Here is an 18,904-nt window from a genome sequence, read left to right as displayed (position 1 = left end):
CTTGCTTTATGAAACAGTTCCCTTTACTCGAGTTGGAATTGGATTATGTCTTGTAGAAAAAAATATTGATTGGATTGTTTCCTAAAGTTAGAAGCCTTTCCTTCTTCCCCTGGAAAAAGTTGTACAGGTAGTTCTGGACACGGCAGGGAACAGCCAGTCTTAAACTGTGAATCCTCCTGGAAAATAACGATCATCTCTAAAAAGCTCTACAGGAGACTTTAATCTCGTAAAGTTTGCATTAGTGTTCGGTTTGGAGGTCAAATGTAGAAAATGTTGGCTTCCTACATGCTGAGTTGCTCTTTGTACCTCCAGCCTTTTGCCACCTAGTATTTCTGCTACTTAAGAATGAGTTGTGCTGATACTTCCTTCATGAAATCTTCTAAATAAGCTGGAAGGCTCACTGGTATATTCTTTTTCACATACAGGCTCGTGTTATGTATGATTTTGCTGCTGAGCCTGGAAACAACGAGCTGACTGTCAGTGAAGGGGAGATCATCATAATTACCAACCTGGTAAGAAAACCAAGATGGAATCAAGACTTCAGTGCACTGTCCTGACCTACTTCTAGCAGGTGGAAGAAAAACTACTAGCAGGTGGAAGACAAAAGGTGCTAAGTGACATCTGAAAGCCCTGGCTACCATCCCCTGAAGAAGTAGCAAATAAACTAAATACAAAGAATTTTCTAATAGTTTTGTGGAAACAAATGCAATGAGCCGTTTTGGAGGACAGGGGCCCTCTTAGCTTGTGCCTACACACTTAGGAATTTGCTCAGCTTTGTTCCCCTCTAAATAGGGCTGAGTGCCAAGGCAGAGGAAGGAGCTAATTGCGGTGATACCCTTTACATCTGAATGTGTTGTCTTTTTTGTGTGCCTAAGGTTCCACATTTTGTGTGTATGTAACTTTCAGGTGCTTGCCACTTGCATTTAAACCTGACATGCCGACTCTCTTCTCAGTTTTGAGTTTTTTAATCAATGACTTCAGCATTCCAAGTTTGTTCAAAGAACTTGCCACAAAATTTGTTACTAAATTGGTGTGTCCTTTCATAATTAAAGTAATATGGACAAGGTACAGGGAAGGAGTGGTGAAAATACTATGGTAATAATATAAAGGAGTTCTTTAAATGAATAGTACTTCTGAGCACTGACATTTGATTTGTGTGTACAGTTTGAATTTGAGTGCACTTTTATTGTCCTGTATAATTCTGAACCTTGGTAACAAGGTAAGTATTATCTGATTCTGCTTTTGATTTTTCTGTAGTGATATGGCTTAGTGAGTAGACTTCCCTTTCAAAACGCATACAAACAAAAAACACCTCATCTTGATGCCAGATTTTATTTATCTGGTTGTATAGGAAACATGGGTTCTGCAGAATAAGCTAATTCTTTGAAAAGCCTTGTTATGTATGATCCTGATAATTTTTAGTTCCACTGAGCTTAAATATTTGAAGCAGATATTTAATGGAACCAGCACCCTCTTGGATAGGATGCTATGCTGTGGCAGAGGTAACATCTTAAATGAGGTCAGGAGTTCAATGCTGCTTTACAAAAGTAGGACTGAATAAATAGCTTACCACTTTTGAACTAGTTCTTGCTGAACAAGACACCTGTGTGTTAAGGCAATATACTTAAAACCAAGTAAAATTTTATTTTATGCTGCTCATTATTAAACTGTGGGATAGATTGCCACAAAGGCTCTTGATCTTTTTTGATATGGTAAGTTTAGACACCAATAGCATAAGTCATGAAAGTTCATTGATGATTGCTCTTAAGTGCAGTGGTGTAAATATGACTTCTGGCTCAAGATGTCATTGCTCTTGCAGTTTAACCAAGCTAGTGGAATTTATAACCTGAGATGTCTAGTTGTTCCTGTGTTCTTGAGTGTAAGCTTCTAGGTACATAAGAAAAAGCAAATTAAAGTTTGTTATTTCAATACCTGATTGATCTTTACTGTTTAAAATCTTGAATACATAACCAGACTTCTCCTTACGATGTGCAGGATTACATAAAATTTCCAAGTGAAATAAGAAAATTCTGAATAAACAAACAATTTAATGGAATACATCCATTAAAAAGCAAATTAAGAAAACCTGAACTTCAATAATTGCTGTCTATCATATACGATTCCAATTTTGGGCTGTGAATTAGCTTGACATGTATCTATGTGTTCAAGGAACAGCTTGATTTAAAACAAAACTGGCTTATTCCAGATAACGTTGTCCTGGAATTGACTTTGCTTGACTGCAAAGGTCTGCAAAGGTTTCTTAATGTGTGTAGAATATGTGTGTTAAAAAACCAAACAATAATGGGATGCCCCACTGAGATCAGAGCTGAACTGTGTTAGCTCTTTCCAAACTAATAGCATGAGACCTGCTTCTGAAATTAAATGTAAACTAGAAAAAGTGTCTCCAGATCTTGCATGGCATGTGCCTCTCTTAACCTTGAGATTATCCTTAATATTCTTGTGGGTTATAGCTCTCACTCATCACCCACCCCTGCACCTTCAATAAGTGAAGCAGAGATTTTACAGATATTACCAATGGCTTAATTCCTTGAGTCTTGTTTCTTTATAATCTGTTGAATAAAATTAATGCTTCGGAAATAGCATACTAATAGCTGTGTTTTGATGTAGTCTGTGTCCAGACAACTGACTGTGGTTTCATAAATGATCAAAAGTGCTGAAAATCAACCTTTTTCCCCTCATGCTTGTTAAATCTAAAGTCCTCCGTAGCCGTGTGAAACAAGCACAGTCTGTGTTCTGTTTAAGTGAGTATCTGCTGCTTCAGCAGATTTAAGTGAGTTTGTTCATGGTCATACAGTCATAACTGTATTTCGAACATTGCATTTGACGGTAAGACAGTACGTCCTCCTGAACTGTTTAAAGCATGCTGTGAGATCCATCTAGCAAAACTGTTTCTGTATTATTACCTCTTTTAGGATGTTGGTGGAGGCTGGTTAGAAGGGAAAAACAGCCAAGGGGAGAGAGGACTTGTTCCAACAGATTACGTTGAGGTAAGTGACTACTACGCTGCTCTGCACTAAGAAAGCAGAACTACTGAAAAGGCCATCCTCTGGTTCACTGATCAGACTGTAATGCTCGAACATAAAACTTCCGGTGTTAAAGCTTGGAATATATAGTCTTATTGTAGCAACTGTAGCTGGCTTTGGAGACCAGTGCAAACATGCCATCCAAAGGTACTGTGCTTCTTAGTGGTTTCCCAAGAAATGCAACAGGAGGTTGTCTATAGTAAATACTGGTGATCTCCAGAACATGAGCTATTTTGAGTCTGCTTCTGGTTTGGGGGGTCTTATGATTCAATAATTGTTTTGTTTTCCTGTCTGAAGATACAGATATGGAAGTGAAATGAGTAATGCAAGTTCACAGTGGTGTTGCTGTGGCTGATTTGCCACACGCTCATGAATCTCTGGAATGGAACCCCATTTCTGGAGCTCAGGATATGGGATCCCAAATCCAGGGACTATTCAGCTCATCTTCTTCCTGAGGGCCTTTGCTGTCTCTTCAGTGTGTGTTGATCTGCTCTTTGTTTAAAGACTGGTGGTATGAGGAGGGGGATGGGATGGGAGTCTCAATGCAAAGACTGGAATCCAGTTCACTCTTGGAGGGCCCAGTGTCTGTATGTCTACAGGTTGCCAGTTAGCTGAAGACTCTGGCTGTAATTCCTGCAGCCTCCTCTTAAGGCATGTGCCTCCCTTCCTTCACCAGTGCAGTGTTTATTTAAAAAAAAAAAAAGGGGGGGGGGTGTGTGTGAGGTGAGGATGCTTGTTCACATAACCTTGTTTTTTGTCTTCAGTTGGCTTGCTCATGGTCTAGTAGCTTTTGGCTCTCCAAACTTGCTGTCCCAAATCGATCCTCTGAGTATTGAGTTCCCAGTCTCCAAGCAGTAATGTTAACAACCTTATTAATCCCCAATGAATTTATAGTTAGGTGTCCACTGCCACAACAGTCTTACGTGTTACACTGTGATAATGCAAACCAGTTCCATCTGTTGTGGAAGTAAATCCTCCAGATTCTCACATCAGCTTCTTGTAAAAGGTACTGTTCAATTTGAATTCAAAAAGGGTATATGCAACCATCTTAACATCTAGTGACATGAATGTTAGGATGATTATGTATGATAAACAGCATAATTTGATTAATGGAAGCATGAAAAATCTTTTGCAACTTTTTCTGTTTCAGATTATAACCGAAGGTACAAAAGATGGAATTAGCTGTGGTAACTCATTAGCTGACCAGGCCTTTTTTGATTCCCTTTCTTCAAATACAGCTCAGACCAACTCTGCTGCAAAAAGCAGTAATCAGGTATGTCTTCGGGTTTTTAAGGCACAGTGCCCATGGCAGGTTCTGTTGACATAACTGCTTGCACTCTTCAGTTGTGCTGTACCATATTGGTGAACCTTCATAAAAGTATTAATTGAAGTAACTGTGTTTTCATTAGGGAACACTTTTGTTGAATATTAATGACATGGGTGCCTGTTCAGCTACTGTCCCTGCTGGAAAAATTAGTATTCTAACACTTTCAAAAATAGAGCATTTTTATTCTTTCCAGCCTGCAATCATATAAATCTGACTACCTCAGTCTCTGTTTGTACCTCAGTTCTGTATAAATGCACTCTTAGCAAATTTACTTTATTTTCAAGTTACTTGTGTTAGTGTGCTAACCTTTTTAAGGAACTGTAACTTTTTTTTTTTTGAAAAGTCTGCTACAATTGGGTGGTCCATGCATCATCAGCCAGAGTGAATGGATATTTATATTTTTTTCAGAATTTGCGTAACAGTTGTTTCTTTGATTAAAAAAGACAAAGCAAGTTCATACATTGTCCCTAGTCAGTTGGAGAAGACGCTGACTTTGGTTTTGCTGGAAGAATGTTTTTCTTTTTCTCCCCCCCCCCCCCCCGCCCCCCATTTTTGCTCAGCATGTCAGTTCATTAAGCAGCAAGTATTTAGTCTCAGGTTAGATATCTGAAGACATGCATTACCTTAAACACAAGCTGTTTATTATGGTCTACAGACTGCTGCATGTCCCACATATAGAAATAGTTAAACATTTCAAAGTCCACAGGTCAACAGAAGAACAAACTCTGCTTTTCCCAGCAGCAGCATGCAAAGGTCTCACGTGTTGGAAAGTAAATGCTTTACTCATCGGAACAGCTGGGGGGACACACCTGGTTTGTGGATCAGTTAAATATCAGTTATTAGTTTTCTTAATTGTAACATGCAACACAGGACTCTGACATGAAGTGAGATCTCTTGGAAACTGTACATGGGGCATTTTTGTATGACAGTGAATGTAACGGTTCACTGACTGTATAGTGTTTGATTTGTGCTTCCTCGTATTCAGCCGGACAATGCCAGGATTGTGATTCTGTGATCACATGTATAGTGAGAACTCCAGACCTCACTGTGACTGTTTCACTGTTTATCGCTTTTTTTTATTGATGCCCAGTTAATATTTAGGTTAAGCACAGAACACTTGAAATGCCTTATTAATTTCTCATGTCAGACTGAGCCAAAAGCATTGATTATAGGTTCGTTTTCCCTCAGTAATACTTAGGGTAATTTTGAAGATAGAGTGGGAACCTCATTTCTTCTGCTGTGTCTGTTACCCTTGCCCCATTTTTTCCTCCTACGGAGTTTCTAGCCAAACTTTACTTCAGGGTAAGCTTGAAATATATGTAGCAGCTACTTCTGACAAATCCAAATACTGTTTCTCTTCCTTCAGAAGAGAAACATACCACTTAATTTGACCTAGGAAGAATTGCTTACTAACAAAATTAATATTTTTAATACAATATTTGAATTACAATATTTGAATGGTGGTAGTGGCGTCAATCAGAGGTTGACCTGTGCTTAACACAATGTACTTGTGCCTGGAGAAGGGAAGAAAAAAGCCCTTGCCTATATAGGAGGAAAAGTTAAAATAAAGATATCCATTATATCTTAAATAATAGAGAATTACTATGGCAATCTAGTTTTGGAAGTTGCATTTCTAGAGGAGGGAAAAGCTTGAAAATATGGTCACTTTACAATACAGTTTACACAGGATCAGTAGTATACTGGCCCTGTAATCCATACAAATTGGAGCTTCTTCTTAACAAATTTTGGAAAGGAGTAACTTCAGGCGAACAGCTTCTCATCTGTTTCAGTGCCTTATTTCTGTGAGTGTCCTATTAGTCTCCATTATCCTTCTAATGCTGTGTGAGACAGCTGGGAGAACCAGGGTACCATAGTGTATTATAGTAAAACTATACTGCTAGCATTAACAGGAGAGAGAGAGAGGGGAGGAGAGTGTGCACCTGGATGCAGCCAAGGCCATGCAAGATGCAAGGGAAGCAAATTCCCTCAGGCTAGTGTGTTTGGGTCTTTTGTCTTCCTGTTTTTTTCATAGCAGGAACCATACTGTTTTGCGTGGTCAGGATTTTATGTCTAAGTTATTTCCATTTTCTCAAGGTTTTTTTCTTTAACTGAGTTCGGTAACTGCAGTTTAGTTATATGTATTTTCTAGGAAAAACAGCAAAGCTTGATTTGAAGACTGGTTTCTTCAGCTTCTGACATACATCTGGTAGTTTGTTCCAGTGGCTTATTGCTAATAGGAATTTTAATTTGTATACTAAGCAGTCTGGCTTCTACTTTCAGCTGTTAGGCCTTTCTCCCAGATCAGAGAGCTCTCTAGTGCATGGTATTTTCTCCTTGCAAAAATTCTATGGCTAATTGTCCTCTTGATTAAGAAGTTCTGTCTGTTTATTCTATCTATCTGGTGTGAGGCACTTTTCCTGCCCTTGGGGGGTGGGGGAGGAAGCTTTCTTCTGCAATCTCTTTGATGTTGTGACTTGTCTGTAAAATGTGTGCATTGCTCCTGTGTACATCGCATGATGTCAAACAGGCTTGATGTTGCTGTTCTGGTGTAGAAAAGCCTGATATAGTGAAAGATTGCATTGATTCCTGTAATATTATTGCATCAGGCGGTTATACTGAGTTGCTCATCACCTGCATACTGGCTTCTCTTTGAGCCGCTGCTTATAAGAATATGATCTTATGCTTGCGGGTATGACCCTTCTTCCGAGATGTATTACTCTGCATTTGGCTATGATAACATTTACATTGTTTAACCTGAGTTCACTCAGGCACTTCAGATTGATCTGTGTGTTCAGATGCACAGTTGCAAGCAATTGACTTACTCTTTTCAAGTGCCTTAATGAGTGACTAGGTCAATGTACAAAGCACTTTAGCTTAAATGAAACTTGTGTGTTCAGGCTATGGAGACCAAAGAAAAATGGCAAATTAGGTGTCAATGTAAAGAGAATCGATGCTGGAGGTGGCACAGTGGTGGGAATTAAAATGTTCGTAGATGTAGTCTGGTGGACTGAATAAGAAATAGTAGCATTCCTAAATGCTGACATTTTATGCTGTCATATTTCATAGTAACATGAGGGGGTACAAGTTTATTACAAAAAGACTTTATAAAAGCACTTCTAAATAAACAGGATTTCTTGGGATTTTTCTTACTACTGCTGTGTTGAAGAAATTACTTTCTGTAAGCATTAAATCACTTTAACATACACATAATTACACAACCCCCCCACCCCCCAGTTTCAGTAAGTCAAAAGATGTTTTCATTCTTAGAATTCCTTCCATTCTTCTAACTGTAAGTAAATAACCAGGTTGTTGCATAGTCTTTCAGTACCAAGCCTTATTAAAACTAATAGATTTGGCTGAGTTGAAATGTGTGAGTGTGGGGTTTTCTTTAAGAGACGAGTTAAACCACAGTGTTGTGGTTTAACCCTGGCCAGCAGCTCAGCCCCACCCAGCTGCTCACTCACTCCCCCCCAGTGGGGTGGAGGAGACAATCGGAAGGGTAAAAGTGTGGGAACCCGTGGGATGGGATAAAGACAGTTTAATAAGTAAAGCAAAAGCTGTGCACACAAGCAAAACAAAATAAGGAATTCATTCCCTAATTCCCATTGACAGGCTGGTGTTTAGCTGTCCCCAGGAAAGCATGGCTCCATCATGCTTAGCGGTTATTTGGGAAGACAAACACCATGACTCCGAACATCTCCCCTTCCTCCTTCTTCCCTGTAGCACTTACTGCTGAGCATGACGCCATATGTTAGGGAATAGCCCTTTGGTCAGCTGGGGTCAGCTGTCCTGGCTGTGTCCCCTCCCAGCTTCTTGTGCACCCCCAGCCTACTCACTGGTGGGGTGGGGTGAGGAGCAGAAAAGGCCTTGACTCTGTGTAAGCCCTGCTCAGCAGTAACTAAAACATCCCTATGTTATCAGCACTGTTTCGGTCACAAATCCAAAACATAGCCCCATACCAGCTACTTTAAAGAAAATTAACTCTATCCCAGCCAAAACCAGCACAACCAGTTATATTTGAATGCAAACTTTATGTCTGTAACTTTTTTCTGTCTTAGTTTTAAAGTTCTGAACTGATTAGCCTATCAGTTTAGGCCTATCATTTATCTCAAATGGCAATGTGCTTCTGGTAGGGTTTAAAAAAAATTCCAACAAATTTATTTTTAGCTTTATACATTATATTTTTGCTGGCATATCTTCATATGCCCTGATAGGTCGGGGGGGATGACTGCTTTTCTTAACTAGCAATGCTGCATGTAATACAGAACCCTAAATCATTGCAGTCTTCCCAGATCAGTTTCTATGCGTGCGTATCTCTCTCTCTCTTTCAAAATAAAACTTACTTCCTCCCTCTGTCTACACCCATCCCTTTTTGCTTTCCAGGCAAACAAGAGGCTTTTGGTTTCCTACTCTGGAATCCATAACTTTTTGGTGTTAAGAAAACATCATCAGCTCAAACACTGCCCTACTCCCTGTCTGTCCTTTTCTAAGAAGGATTTTGTTGCTCAGTAAATAATCTCCTGAAAAGTAATTAATAAGCAATAACTAAAAGCAGCTGCTCTTACTTCCTTTTCTTCACTGAGAAAGATACAATGACCACAGTAACACTTTGGTGTTGTACCTTACCTGGGTTTTCACAGACATAAAGTGACAGTAGAAAAGGGCACAGAGGTACTTCCTAAGGAGAAGAGAAGAATTCTGCACAACCCTTGGCAGTTCACTCTTCCCCAACTCATTCCTTGCATCAGGAGTGTCTCAGCAATAGCTGCCTTGGTAAAGCTTGCAGCTGCTCTTTTAAAGAGCTACCTGTAGAAGATATTGGGGAGATGAAAGCAATTGGAGGAAGCAATTAAGCTAATTATACACAAACAAGGGAAAAAAATGACTTAAGGTGACTATTTTTACACTCAGGAGAAGAAAAGCAGATAGGAGAATTTAATGTTACATCTGCCCGTAATATTTGTGGTTTAATGTCTGAAAAGCCTTTAAAAATTATTCAACAAAATACAATTTAAGTAACCCTTAGTTGCCAAAGATGGAGGCTGTTGCATGGCTCTTGTATGGATCTCGTGCTGTTTTGACCTTGTAGCCCTTGGACAGAGGAAGGAAAGGGAATGAGAAATCTTTCTTCTCTGTCAATCCACTGTTCCTCTGAGCAGCAATGCAGGTTGCTAATTTTAGACTGTCATTTGGAACAACCAGTGAGTAAGTATATCAGCACTTAAGTTTTTTTCTATTTGTTAGAATTGCATCTATATATTAAGTTACCTGTAAACTCTTCTGGTATTAGAATAATACTGGCAATAATGGCACCGAAATGAATATAAATTATGTCAGGTTAAACCAAATGAACATCTTGAAATACACTGAACACAAAATTTCTCATTCCTGATGAAAAATGAGTGGTATATTTTTGTCTTGTAGTATTTCTTTGACGCGGAGTTGCTTCCAGGGGCTGTAGCAACAATGGATATCCTGTTTCACACTTCTAAATAGCGTTTCTCATTGCAGTTGACCAAGAGGTTGTTAGCTTGGTGGCATTTCATTATTAAAGTATGTATGGAAATACAAGCATTAATGTAAAATTCATTCTGAGTAGTCTCCTCCAACTGGTGGTTTTGGGTTTTTTTGGTGTTTTCGGATTGGTTGTTTTTTTGGTGATCAAGACTAGTGTTTCTCAAGTCACAGATGTACTTGCATTTATTTTGCACATGTTCCAGGTTCAGAAACTGCTGTTTTAAGTGATGATCCCTCTCTCCATTCCAAACCACAGCTTGTGGTGGCTTTTCATTTATCGAACTTAAAATGTTTTAAAAGTTGTGAACAAATATTTGATTTCTGTTTTAACAATAGTATTTATCTGAGTTATTTAGGTTTCATCTAAGTTAAATCTAAACTATATTGGCCCAAACTAGGCCTCCTTATTAAGAAGCTAAACCTTTTTTATCTGTACAGTAGTCTCATTAATGGTCTATAAACAAACTGTATGTACAATTAGCCATAATGTAGTCCAGTTATTTACAGCCTGTGTAACATGCATGTTTGAACATAGGATAGAAATGCTATAAATTTCAGTACACTGTATATTTTAGTCTGTTTCTCCTCCTTTCCCTCTAGAGCTTAAAGTCTAGCCTTCCCTGCCCCCCCCCCCCCCCCCCCCCCCCCCCCGAATAGAAAACCAGCATTAAAAATGTATAAATGAAATTAAAGTGGAGTATTGCCTGTCTGTCTCAGGGTGGAAGTGGATCACCAGCTATGTTGACGTAAGAGCTGTAAATGTGGCTTCACAGTATTTAAGATATTTTTAAAAGTTCTTGTAGCTAACCATAAGTTGCGTTTGTAGAGGAGTTTGTTCCCTTTTCTTGACACTGATTCTCTAATCACTGCTAAGTCTACTTCTGTATGAAGTGACTGTACAGCTCTTCTTAGTTCTGTATAAAATAAGTATCCTGAGAGTTCACATTTTTGTGAACTGCAGATTGGTCAGTTAATTCCAGTGTGACCTCAGTGAATCCACGTGTTTTGTGTCTTCAGTTATGTTGTGGGCAGAGCAGCAAGGGCTCATAAGTAGGTACAGGAAGCAACTAACAGAAACCTCTCACATTTGTATTGTTTTATCCAGTGGTAAGTGTGAAATCACTCAGGATAGTTTCTCTCTCAGTAAAAGAAAGATAAGCGGCTACACAGTTGTTGAAGGATATGAAAATAGATGGACTGTCTTATGTGTAGAAAACCCTTTCCCTTCAGAAAACAGTGGGACTTATGTATAGGCAGGATGAATAAATAGTAGTGAAAACACCTAGTTTGGTGTGCAGGAGCTGAGGCAACTCTTAAGTTACCTGGTGTGTAGACATAAATTGCTGAACGTGCGTAAGGAGGACACTAAAGAAGCTACTCCCAGAGCTTGGCTTCATCTCTTTTCCACTCGTTGCAACTTAGTGCTGGAAAGGCAAACTGTCATTGTTAAATTTGCCTACCATAACTTCCCTTTCCCCCCTCCCCGAACTGCTGTGAGCAGCAATAAATGCTAAGATTGAAGAAAATAAATATAGTGCTCTTATTAAGAGTACACTATTCTACTTCTGTGGAAATTTTGACACGCATGTTATTGCATTCCTGTAACAGCATTTCCATTCTCTGACATTGCTGTGTGTGCAGTAAAGTAGGAGTATTGTCATGGGAAATGTGACTCACTCATGTTTGGTTGAGTCCAGTTTGTCTTGTTAAACCAGTATGCTAAACTACCTTATAAAATACGCAGGTAGCTTCACCATGGAAGTTACAATTACAGTTGTTTATGGATTTTGGAAGTTATTGCTTCCTTGACTAATAAACCTTAACTCTGCATAAATGTGTATGTTTGTAAGATTAAGTGTAAAGTTGCCTCTATGTGTGCGTAGGTCGTGTCTAGAAGGGCTTGGTGCAAAAGATATCTAAAAAGTACAAGCCAAACTGGTGGGTTAGAACTGTTCAGAAGTAAAAAAAAACCAAACCAACCAAACAAAAAAACCCACCAGTGTTTTATGGTAGTTTGGCTTTCATGATTAGTACCTTCTAGTTCCTGTTACAGACAATGACACTATAACATCCTCCATTGCTACGTGTAATTTGAAAGCAACTTTTCCCCTGCCCCCATCTCAATTGCAATATTACATTCGACCGGTAACAGGAATTTGTGACCAATTCTTGTTTAACCAAAGTACCAGGCAGTGACTCCCATATAGTACTGGAAACAGCGGCTTGCTTGCTTTGAAATGAATTGCATTCACATATTAAAAAATAACTGTCCAACATGTGATTGTACCAATCCCAATTATGGAGCTGTTGAGCTTTTTTTTGTGGGTGTCCCAGTGGAATGCAAAGGCTCAGGCAGCAAGTTGTTAAACCATAGTACTGTGATCACTCTTCACCTATGGTCTGTACCTGTACCCTCAGGCAACATCTGACTATTGAAATAGTCAGTTTTCCACAATTTGCAGTGTTTGCGTGCTCTTTTTATTGTAGTTTTGTTTTAATTTGACTTCTTGTTTTGTGAGGTAGCCTTGTGGTCTCGTAGTTTGGCATTGACTATATAAAGAATATTTTAACTTGGTAATGGTGACAGTCTTGGCAGCTCTCCTTTGAGTGTTTCTACTTGCGTGCACACTTAGAGTGGCAGTGGCACGCGTGTGTTGCGCGATCCCCTTCACCACAGGACCACAGGAGGGGGCTTACTGCAGTCTGTAGTTTCCTTTCCGATTTAAATATTTTGTTTGTTTATCGTTCACTGAGGACTTCTTATTTTAAGGTGGAATCATTTACATTTGTCATTGAAAGCGGTAAGCTGAAAAGCCTTAGCCAGTAATACTCAACTCCTCAAAAAAAAAAAAAAAAAAGGCAACAAGGGAAACCCCTGTCCCCTGTTCCCAAACAAAAAGAGTGCTTTTCCCAAAAAGGAAGGATAAAACCTTGTTTAATCTTTGTAGCCTGATCCTGGGATGTCTAGAGAACAGCAGAGAGGAACAGGGAGTCTTTCTTCTGTTTCTGGCATTGCTGTGACTGCTGCTTGGAAAACTGTCTGAAATTTCTCATCTGTGTTTCAAGAAGAAACCAATAGAGATTGAAATCAGCTCAAGAGAAGACAAGGATATAAAGAGGTGACTTGATTGCCATTTACATGTGCAGGTGTGGGTAACAAAAACAGAAGCCTGAGAGAGGTCAATTGAATAAATGTCTATAGGATTTTTAGCGGCTGAAAGTTGAAACTAAGCAAACTTTAATTAAAAAAAAAAAATCATTTCCCTTAAGTCGTGAGGGTCACAATAGATGTGGTGTGGTTTTTTTTTTTTTTCTCCCCCTCTCCTCATCCCATCACTGAGTATTCTTTGCTCAAGTCTAAATTATGTATCTTTCTAAAAGACCATTCTGTACTTCAAACACGGCTTTTTTTGAGTTGAATCAGGAGTTAATAGATGGAAATCCTGTGCCTGCCCTGTGCAGAAGCAATGCAGCCTCAAGTCCACTTTGGCTGTGAATAACCTCACAGGTAAGGAAATGGGGTTGGAAGTGCAAAAAGAACAAAAAACTAACTGCCCTGCTCTTCATGGTAGTAACTCAGTTCTTCCACTGGTGGTTTGGGTTTTTTTTCCTGCTGAAAGCAAGGAGCGTCCAGTGGGTGTGCCTTGGCTGTATGTGGTTTGTGAGCAGGCAAAGCCCAGTTCCCTTGCAGGCCTTACTTTATGAGGGGGGCAGTGGAACTGGGAGTGGAGGTGCTGAGTGATGTTTTCCTCTGGAAGGAAGCGAGATGACAGGAGCCGCTGAGGAACAAATGGGTTCCTTGGACAGCATTGCTACTGCACTCCTTGTCAGCTGCTTCTGGAGGTCCTCTCTCCTGTTGCTTTCATGTATTTATGCACAGGAACATTCTAGTATGTGAGTCCATAAGGCTGGTTATCCCTTAAAGTCTAGCCCATCTTCACTCCTGCTTTTCCTAGAGGATTTCTTTAAGGAGAAGACACATTTAAATTGTACAATAGAAAAGAGGGCCTTCCTTCAGGAGTGAAAGAAGTGCCCAGGAACACAATGCTAAGGTAATGATTTACCAGGAAGAAAGCTTGGGCATAAAATATCATGGGCATGGCAGCTACTTCAGTATCTGTTGATGTGCACACTTGCTCTATGGTAAATACAGCACAGTGAATGCAGTTCTGTGATTGCTGCAGAGTAGGCTTTTAGCCCTTCACAATTCTTCCTGAGGAAAAAAGCTTGATTTTTAGGGTGACTGTCTATATCCACTTACTTTTTAAATGTATCTATTATCCAAAGAACTTGAGTTTAGTGTAATGTCTGAGTATGCCTAAGGCTTTATCTCCATGCAGGTAACTAAGGCAGCTATAAAACTGGAGAGGTATGTTCATTCCTGTGAGCTTTTCAGCTGAGCTACCATGACTTTTCTTGTATTTTTTGCCATTCCTCTGTGCTGTCTGTCTCTTCTCAGCCCCTCTTGAAGAGCATAACACTTCTCATTGCAGCTTTGGCTGTCCTGGACATCCCTTGATCTGATCAGACTTACTTTCTCTACTCACTGCTTCAGCATGGCTTCTGTGTCTCAGAGTAGATTTCAAGGTGTATTTCTTAGGATTGGAGGTCGTCCGTTTTGATGGCACAGTTACCTAGATCTTTTTAGGTACTCAACTTAGTTTTAGCATCTGAACAATCATGTTTGGTTTGGCTTTTGTCCCTCAGGAGTGAAATGGATCTATCTGTCCATCAGGAGCATCCATTAATATGAACAAGGAGTCTATCAGGAACAACTTAGTTGGCCAAGAGGCCAAAAAAAGATTTTTAGCCAGGTCAGAGAGACGCCTCAGTGACTTGACTTAGCTTTACTGTCTATAACTTTGGATTCTCTAGAAAATAGCAAAGATGTCAATTCTTCCTATTTAATTCATGATTAATTTGGTGAAGATACTGATACTCCACCTCCAAACTGAGGATTTTCCTGTTGTGGTGGATTTTTTTCTCATTCAACTATAATTAGATCTTTAAAAACATAATAGACTTCTCCCTCCCTCCCCCAGCCCCCCACTAGTAATGATCTCTTTCTATAGTGAGTTTGAATCTGCCCTTAATGGAAGACTCTTAAAATATTTAGTAATGTGTTCCCTCTGTTGTCTGTGTCCCAAATAGCCTTTTTGTCTCTTCTCCTAGAGCAGGAGGAGTGAGCAAGCCTGTAGTAGTCTACAAAAGGGAAAATCAGCTGCCTTTAAGGAGTTTATTCTTGAATTTAATCTCAGTGTACTTGTTTGATGTTACCTTGAGGAGCAAAGAGGTGCAATGTTTCATTTGAGGGTTGATTAGTTTCTTAATTATGCGTGGTGTGGCATTTCTTTCTGTGCGTTTGCATTTGAGATTGCTTGCATGCTTGGATGTTAGGTGTGCTGTATCAAGTTATATTGACTAAATAACAGCTTCTTTCAAGGACTCTTCATCTTTTTTGTGCTGACTAAACAGAGATCAGAGGATTATCAATTTCAGTTATGGAAAACTAAAGGTGTGAGAACATGTAATTTAATCACTTACAAAATACTTGCTGGCTTAATTAGGGTTTATTCAACCAGAGCTAAGCCACACAAATGGCTTCTCTTATGGAATTTGTCAGCTGCTGAGATCCACAGAACTGCTGACTGGAGCTGAGATTACCCTTTTAATAAATGCTGTGTCTTTACTTGGTCCTCCACGGTGCTATGGGACCTTGAGGATGGCAGGTCTGATTCCTGAACCCTTCTCCATGTTTACAGATTTTTTGGCTACTACTTAGAAGTGTCCACAGTGTGTGTGTGTATGTAGGCAAACATTTGAAGAAAGATGAAAGGAGACCTTTAAATGCTCTTTGAGAGGTGTTGTCTGTATATACATTCCTAACCGATCTCTTACCCTCTTCCCCAGTGCCTCGGAAAGAAACGTGGACCCTTTGGCTGAAAGAAGCTGAAGTCGGAATAGCATATCCCACCCCTTTTATAGCCTGTGGCTGATACACCTAGGGGCAAGAGCTTACCCCAGAGCTTTCTTGGACACTTCAGAAGTAAAATTTTCTGATTTGAATAGTGCTTCCATATAGGTACATAGAAATAAAACATCTGAGAGGGCAGTTTAAGTAACCTATTTCCCCTTGCTGTACAGCATTTAGTGTATATCAGCAACTGTCTGCAAGTTTGGTCGTGATCACTCTTGACAGTCATTCTTTAGTAGTGTACCCAGTGTTAATCTTATTGCCTCGCCTTTGTTTTGCAGCAGATTTTAAGGTTTCTTTTCCACCCACTCATGTACCAGATTTCACATGAACTACAGAGAAGAGGAAAACTTTACTCAGCCTTTTGGCAATCATCCCACTTCTGGGCTTTCATTTGCCAGTCATCAGCACAACATCTATTGCAGAAGTATATGCAAATGAATATTATGCAAACTATTCTTTTCTAGGTGCTCTAAGTTCTGTTAGGAGCAGGCATACTTTGCCATGTGGTTGGGCCGCAGCATATGTGTTTTCCTTTAGCAAAGATGGTAAACTCTGACTGATGGCATGTATGGTTTTTTCCTCTTTACATAAACTCGTATCAGGTGAACATCATAGGAGAGCAGGCTGGTACCTCATAAGCTACCAGCAACTTCTTTGTAATTGCTGAGAGCAGCACTGTGTATCAGCTATCCAAGAATTAGGTAGACCTCAATGATATCGCTCTCTTAGGGAGTAGTGTTCTTGTATCTGTTTCATCCTCAAAAAAAAATTCCCCAAACTATCGATATAGAAGCTGTCCACATAATCTCTCTCACTCCATCAGTTCCTCGAGACCCACTGACTCTGAGTCTTCTGAATGGTGATTTCGCCTAGCCTGGGGGCTTGGTCTTAATTTCCAGATCCTGGGGATTCTGTACCTAAAGAACAGGTGTTATACGATATCAGTAGTATAGGTCCAAAGCATTTCCAAGTCTTAAAGGTTTGATAGTGTCTGAAATCTGACTGTCAAACAACTTTATTTTAGGAAAAACTAAAGCAAGAGCTCTCATTCCTAAGTAGTATCTCAAAGCTGAAATGAGAGGAGAGATTTTTAGTGAAGAAAAATGGAGTGTGGAGTAGCTGTACCTTTTCTTGTATATTTTGCGTAAGAAATAAACGTATTCAACAGTTTTGCAGAGAATAATTTGGCTTTTAGTGGGAGTTTTATTAAATTTTCTGCACTGGCAAATGCTCTGTTTCATGTAAATGTTATAGTCTAATAGCAATTAATTTATATTAGGCTTCCCTTCTTTGATATGCTGCTTCATGATAAAAATAATGCACTGGCTTCTGTAGCTTTTGAGACTTCCTTTTACAAAACTCAGTTTCTCCCTCTGCTGAAGAAGACAAGCTTTGTAGGCTTTGTTTGCTTTCCTTCCCCTTCTCCTCCTCCTTCCTCCCACAGTTTGGGTGTGTGGGTTTTGATTTGTGTGGGGTTTTTTTCTTTCTGCCACTAGTCTCTGCACTAAGTGTCTGGAGTAGACTGCACTTAACTAGTCAATGCTTTTTCAAAGTGTAGCCTTAAAATCAAGGAGCTGAGCAGGATGCTAAGCTATTAATCCAACTTACTGACAGATGAACTTGACAAATTGATGCAGTAGTTAGAGACATGTCTGCTCTACACTCTTTCACTGAGGTTTCCACCTCCACAACAGCATCAGCAGAAGGGTATGTGTGATTACCTTCACCAGAAGCTTATGCTGAGAGAGTAAGTCTACAGGGAGATGCCAGACTGTTCCCTGGCAGATGTTTGTTTCCTTCCCTCGTCTTTGCTGTGAATGAGTTAAGCTCTGACAGGGAAGCTGAGCAGGTTGCCGGCCCTAACTCCCTAACTGTCACACCAATAGTGATGGTGTGGGTGGACAATTCATGATTTGCTTTTAGTAAAGCCAGTAATCTGAGTTTGATAAAATAGGCATTTGAAAAAACCTAATCCTTGACTTCTGAGTTTCTGTTTTAAATGTGCTAATTAGTTCATGGCTTTATGTAATTAATAGTTCACATGCACCATACTTATGGTGTTGGTGCAAAATAATTACCATGGGTAAGAGTGCTTCCTAACATTGTTGGAACAAATAGTTTCATTTCCCTTAGGAGATGTAACACTCTTATTAGTACGTATTGGTGTCACATTGCTGGAAAGCTCATCAGTTCTTCCAGGTGCTTACTGCATTTAAGAGCTGTGTAGCTGGGAACGTAAGATTTGGCAGCTGCCCCTAAATCGAACGAGTGAATTGCTGAATGCAAACTCAAAGCTTATCAGCAGGAGATCAAAGACTTCAGGAAGAAAGTACGTGGTTGTTGCTCATTCCTTCAGCATTTTCTTTACTTTTGTCTTTATACAATGTAGGCAACCAATGCCAGTGATCCTTGGTCCAGCTGGAACGTTGGGAAGTCTGGGAACTGGGATAATGGAAATGCTGTTGACAGCTGGGCGACAAAACCTGAAAGTGCGGCTGGCCAGAGAAACAGTGCTTCAAATAACTGGGAGACAGCAGCAGCATTTGGTCATCCACAGGCATATCAAGGACCAGGTGTGCTAATAATGCTCCTATTTTTGAATACATTAGAGTAGGTGGACAGTAGAAGTAAGAATTGCTTAATCTTTCATAACTATAGAACATTACTTATTTAAAAAACAAAACAAAACTAGCTTTCTAGTTGCACATTGCCACAGGGGTAAACTGCACACTAAAATAATAGTTTTTTAAATAAATTTTTTTAAAAAAATATCAGACCCACAGTAACAGACACCTCAAACTTGTATGGAAATCTGGCAAGCCAAAGTCTCGTGCATACATGATCTATTCTCAGGCATGTTGTTCAGCTTGCATGACTGGAGCTTAAACACCCTTGAATTTGTGCCCTCAGGCCTGTGAAGTAGTCTCTTAAACCCTTAATTTTAGGAAGTGGCTAGCCTTTCAGAAGGCTTCTCTACCTTTTTGTAGTAAAGGCCTAAATTAAGATGAGAACTCCTAACTGGGGAATGCTAATGTGGAA

The 18,904-nt window shown here is 39.6% G+C and overlaps 1 protein-coding gene across 3 annotated transcripts in view; it reads left to right on the top strand.

The window, feature by feature from the left end:
* The window catches only part of SNX9 (sorting nexin 9), a 65,780-nt gene that overhangs the window by 20,248 nt on the left and 26,628 nt on the right, over positions 1-18,904 (top strand). For all 3 annotated transcript variants that reach the window (XM_072856038.1, XM_072856037.1, XM_072856036.1), the window contains exons 2-5: positions 426-512; positions 2,934-3,008; positions 4,195-4,317; positions 18,255-18,438. In XM_072856038.1, coding sequence (XP_072712139.1) covers positions 426-512; positions 2,934-3,008; positions 4,195-4,317; positions 18,255-18,438 — 469 coding nt within the window. The remainder of the gene's footprint in view (positions 1-425; positions 513-2,933; positions 3,009-4,194; positions 4,318-18,254; positions 18,439-18,904) is intronic.

Source organism: Ciconia boyciana, chromosome 3 (genome assembly GCF_034638445.1).
Source record: "Ciconia boyciana chromosome 3, ASM3463844v1, whole genome shotgun sequence".
In the NCBI taxonomy this organism is placed as follows: domain Eukaryota; kingdom Metazoa; phylum Chordata; class Aves; order Ciconiiformes; family Ciconiidae; genus Ciconia; species Ciconia boyciana.
This window is presented reverse-complemented; position numbering and strand designations above follow the sequence as displayed.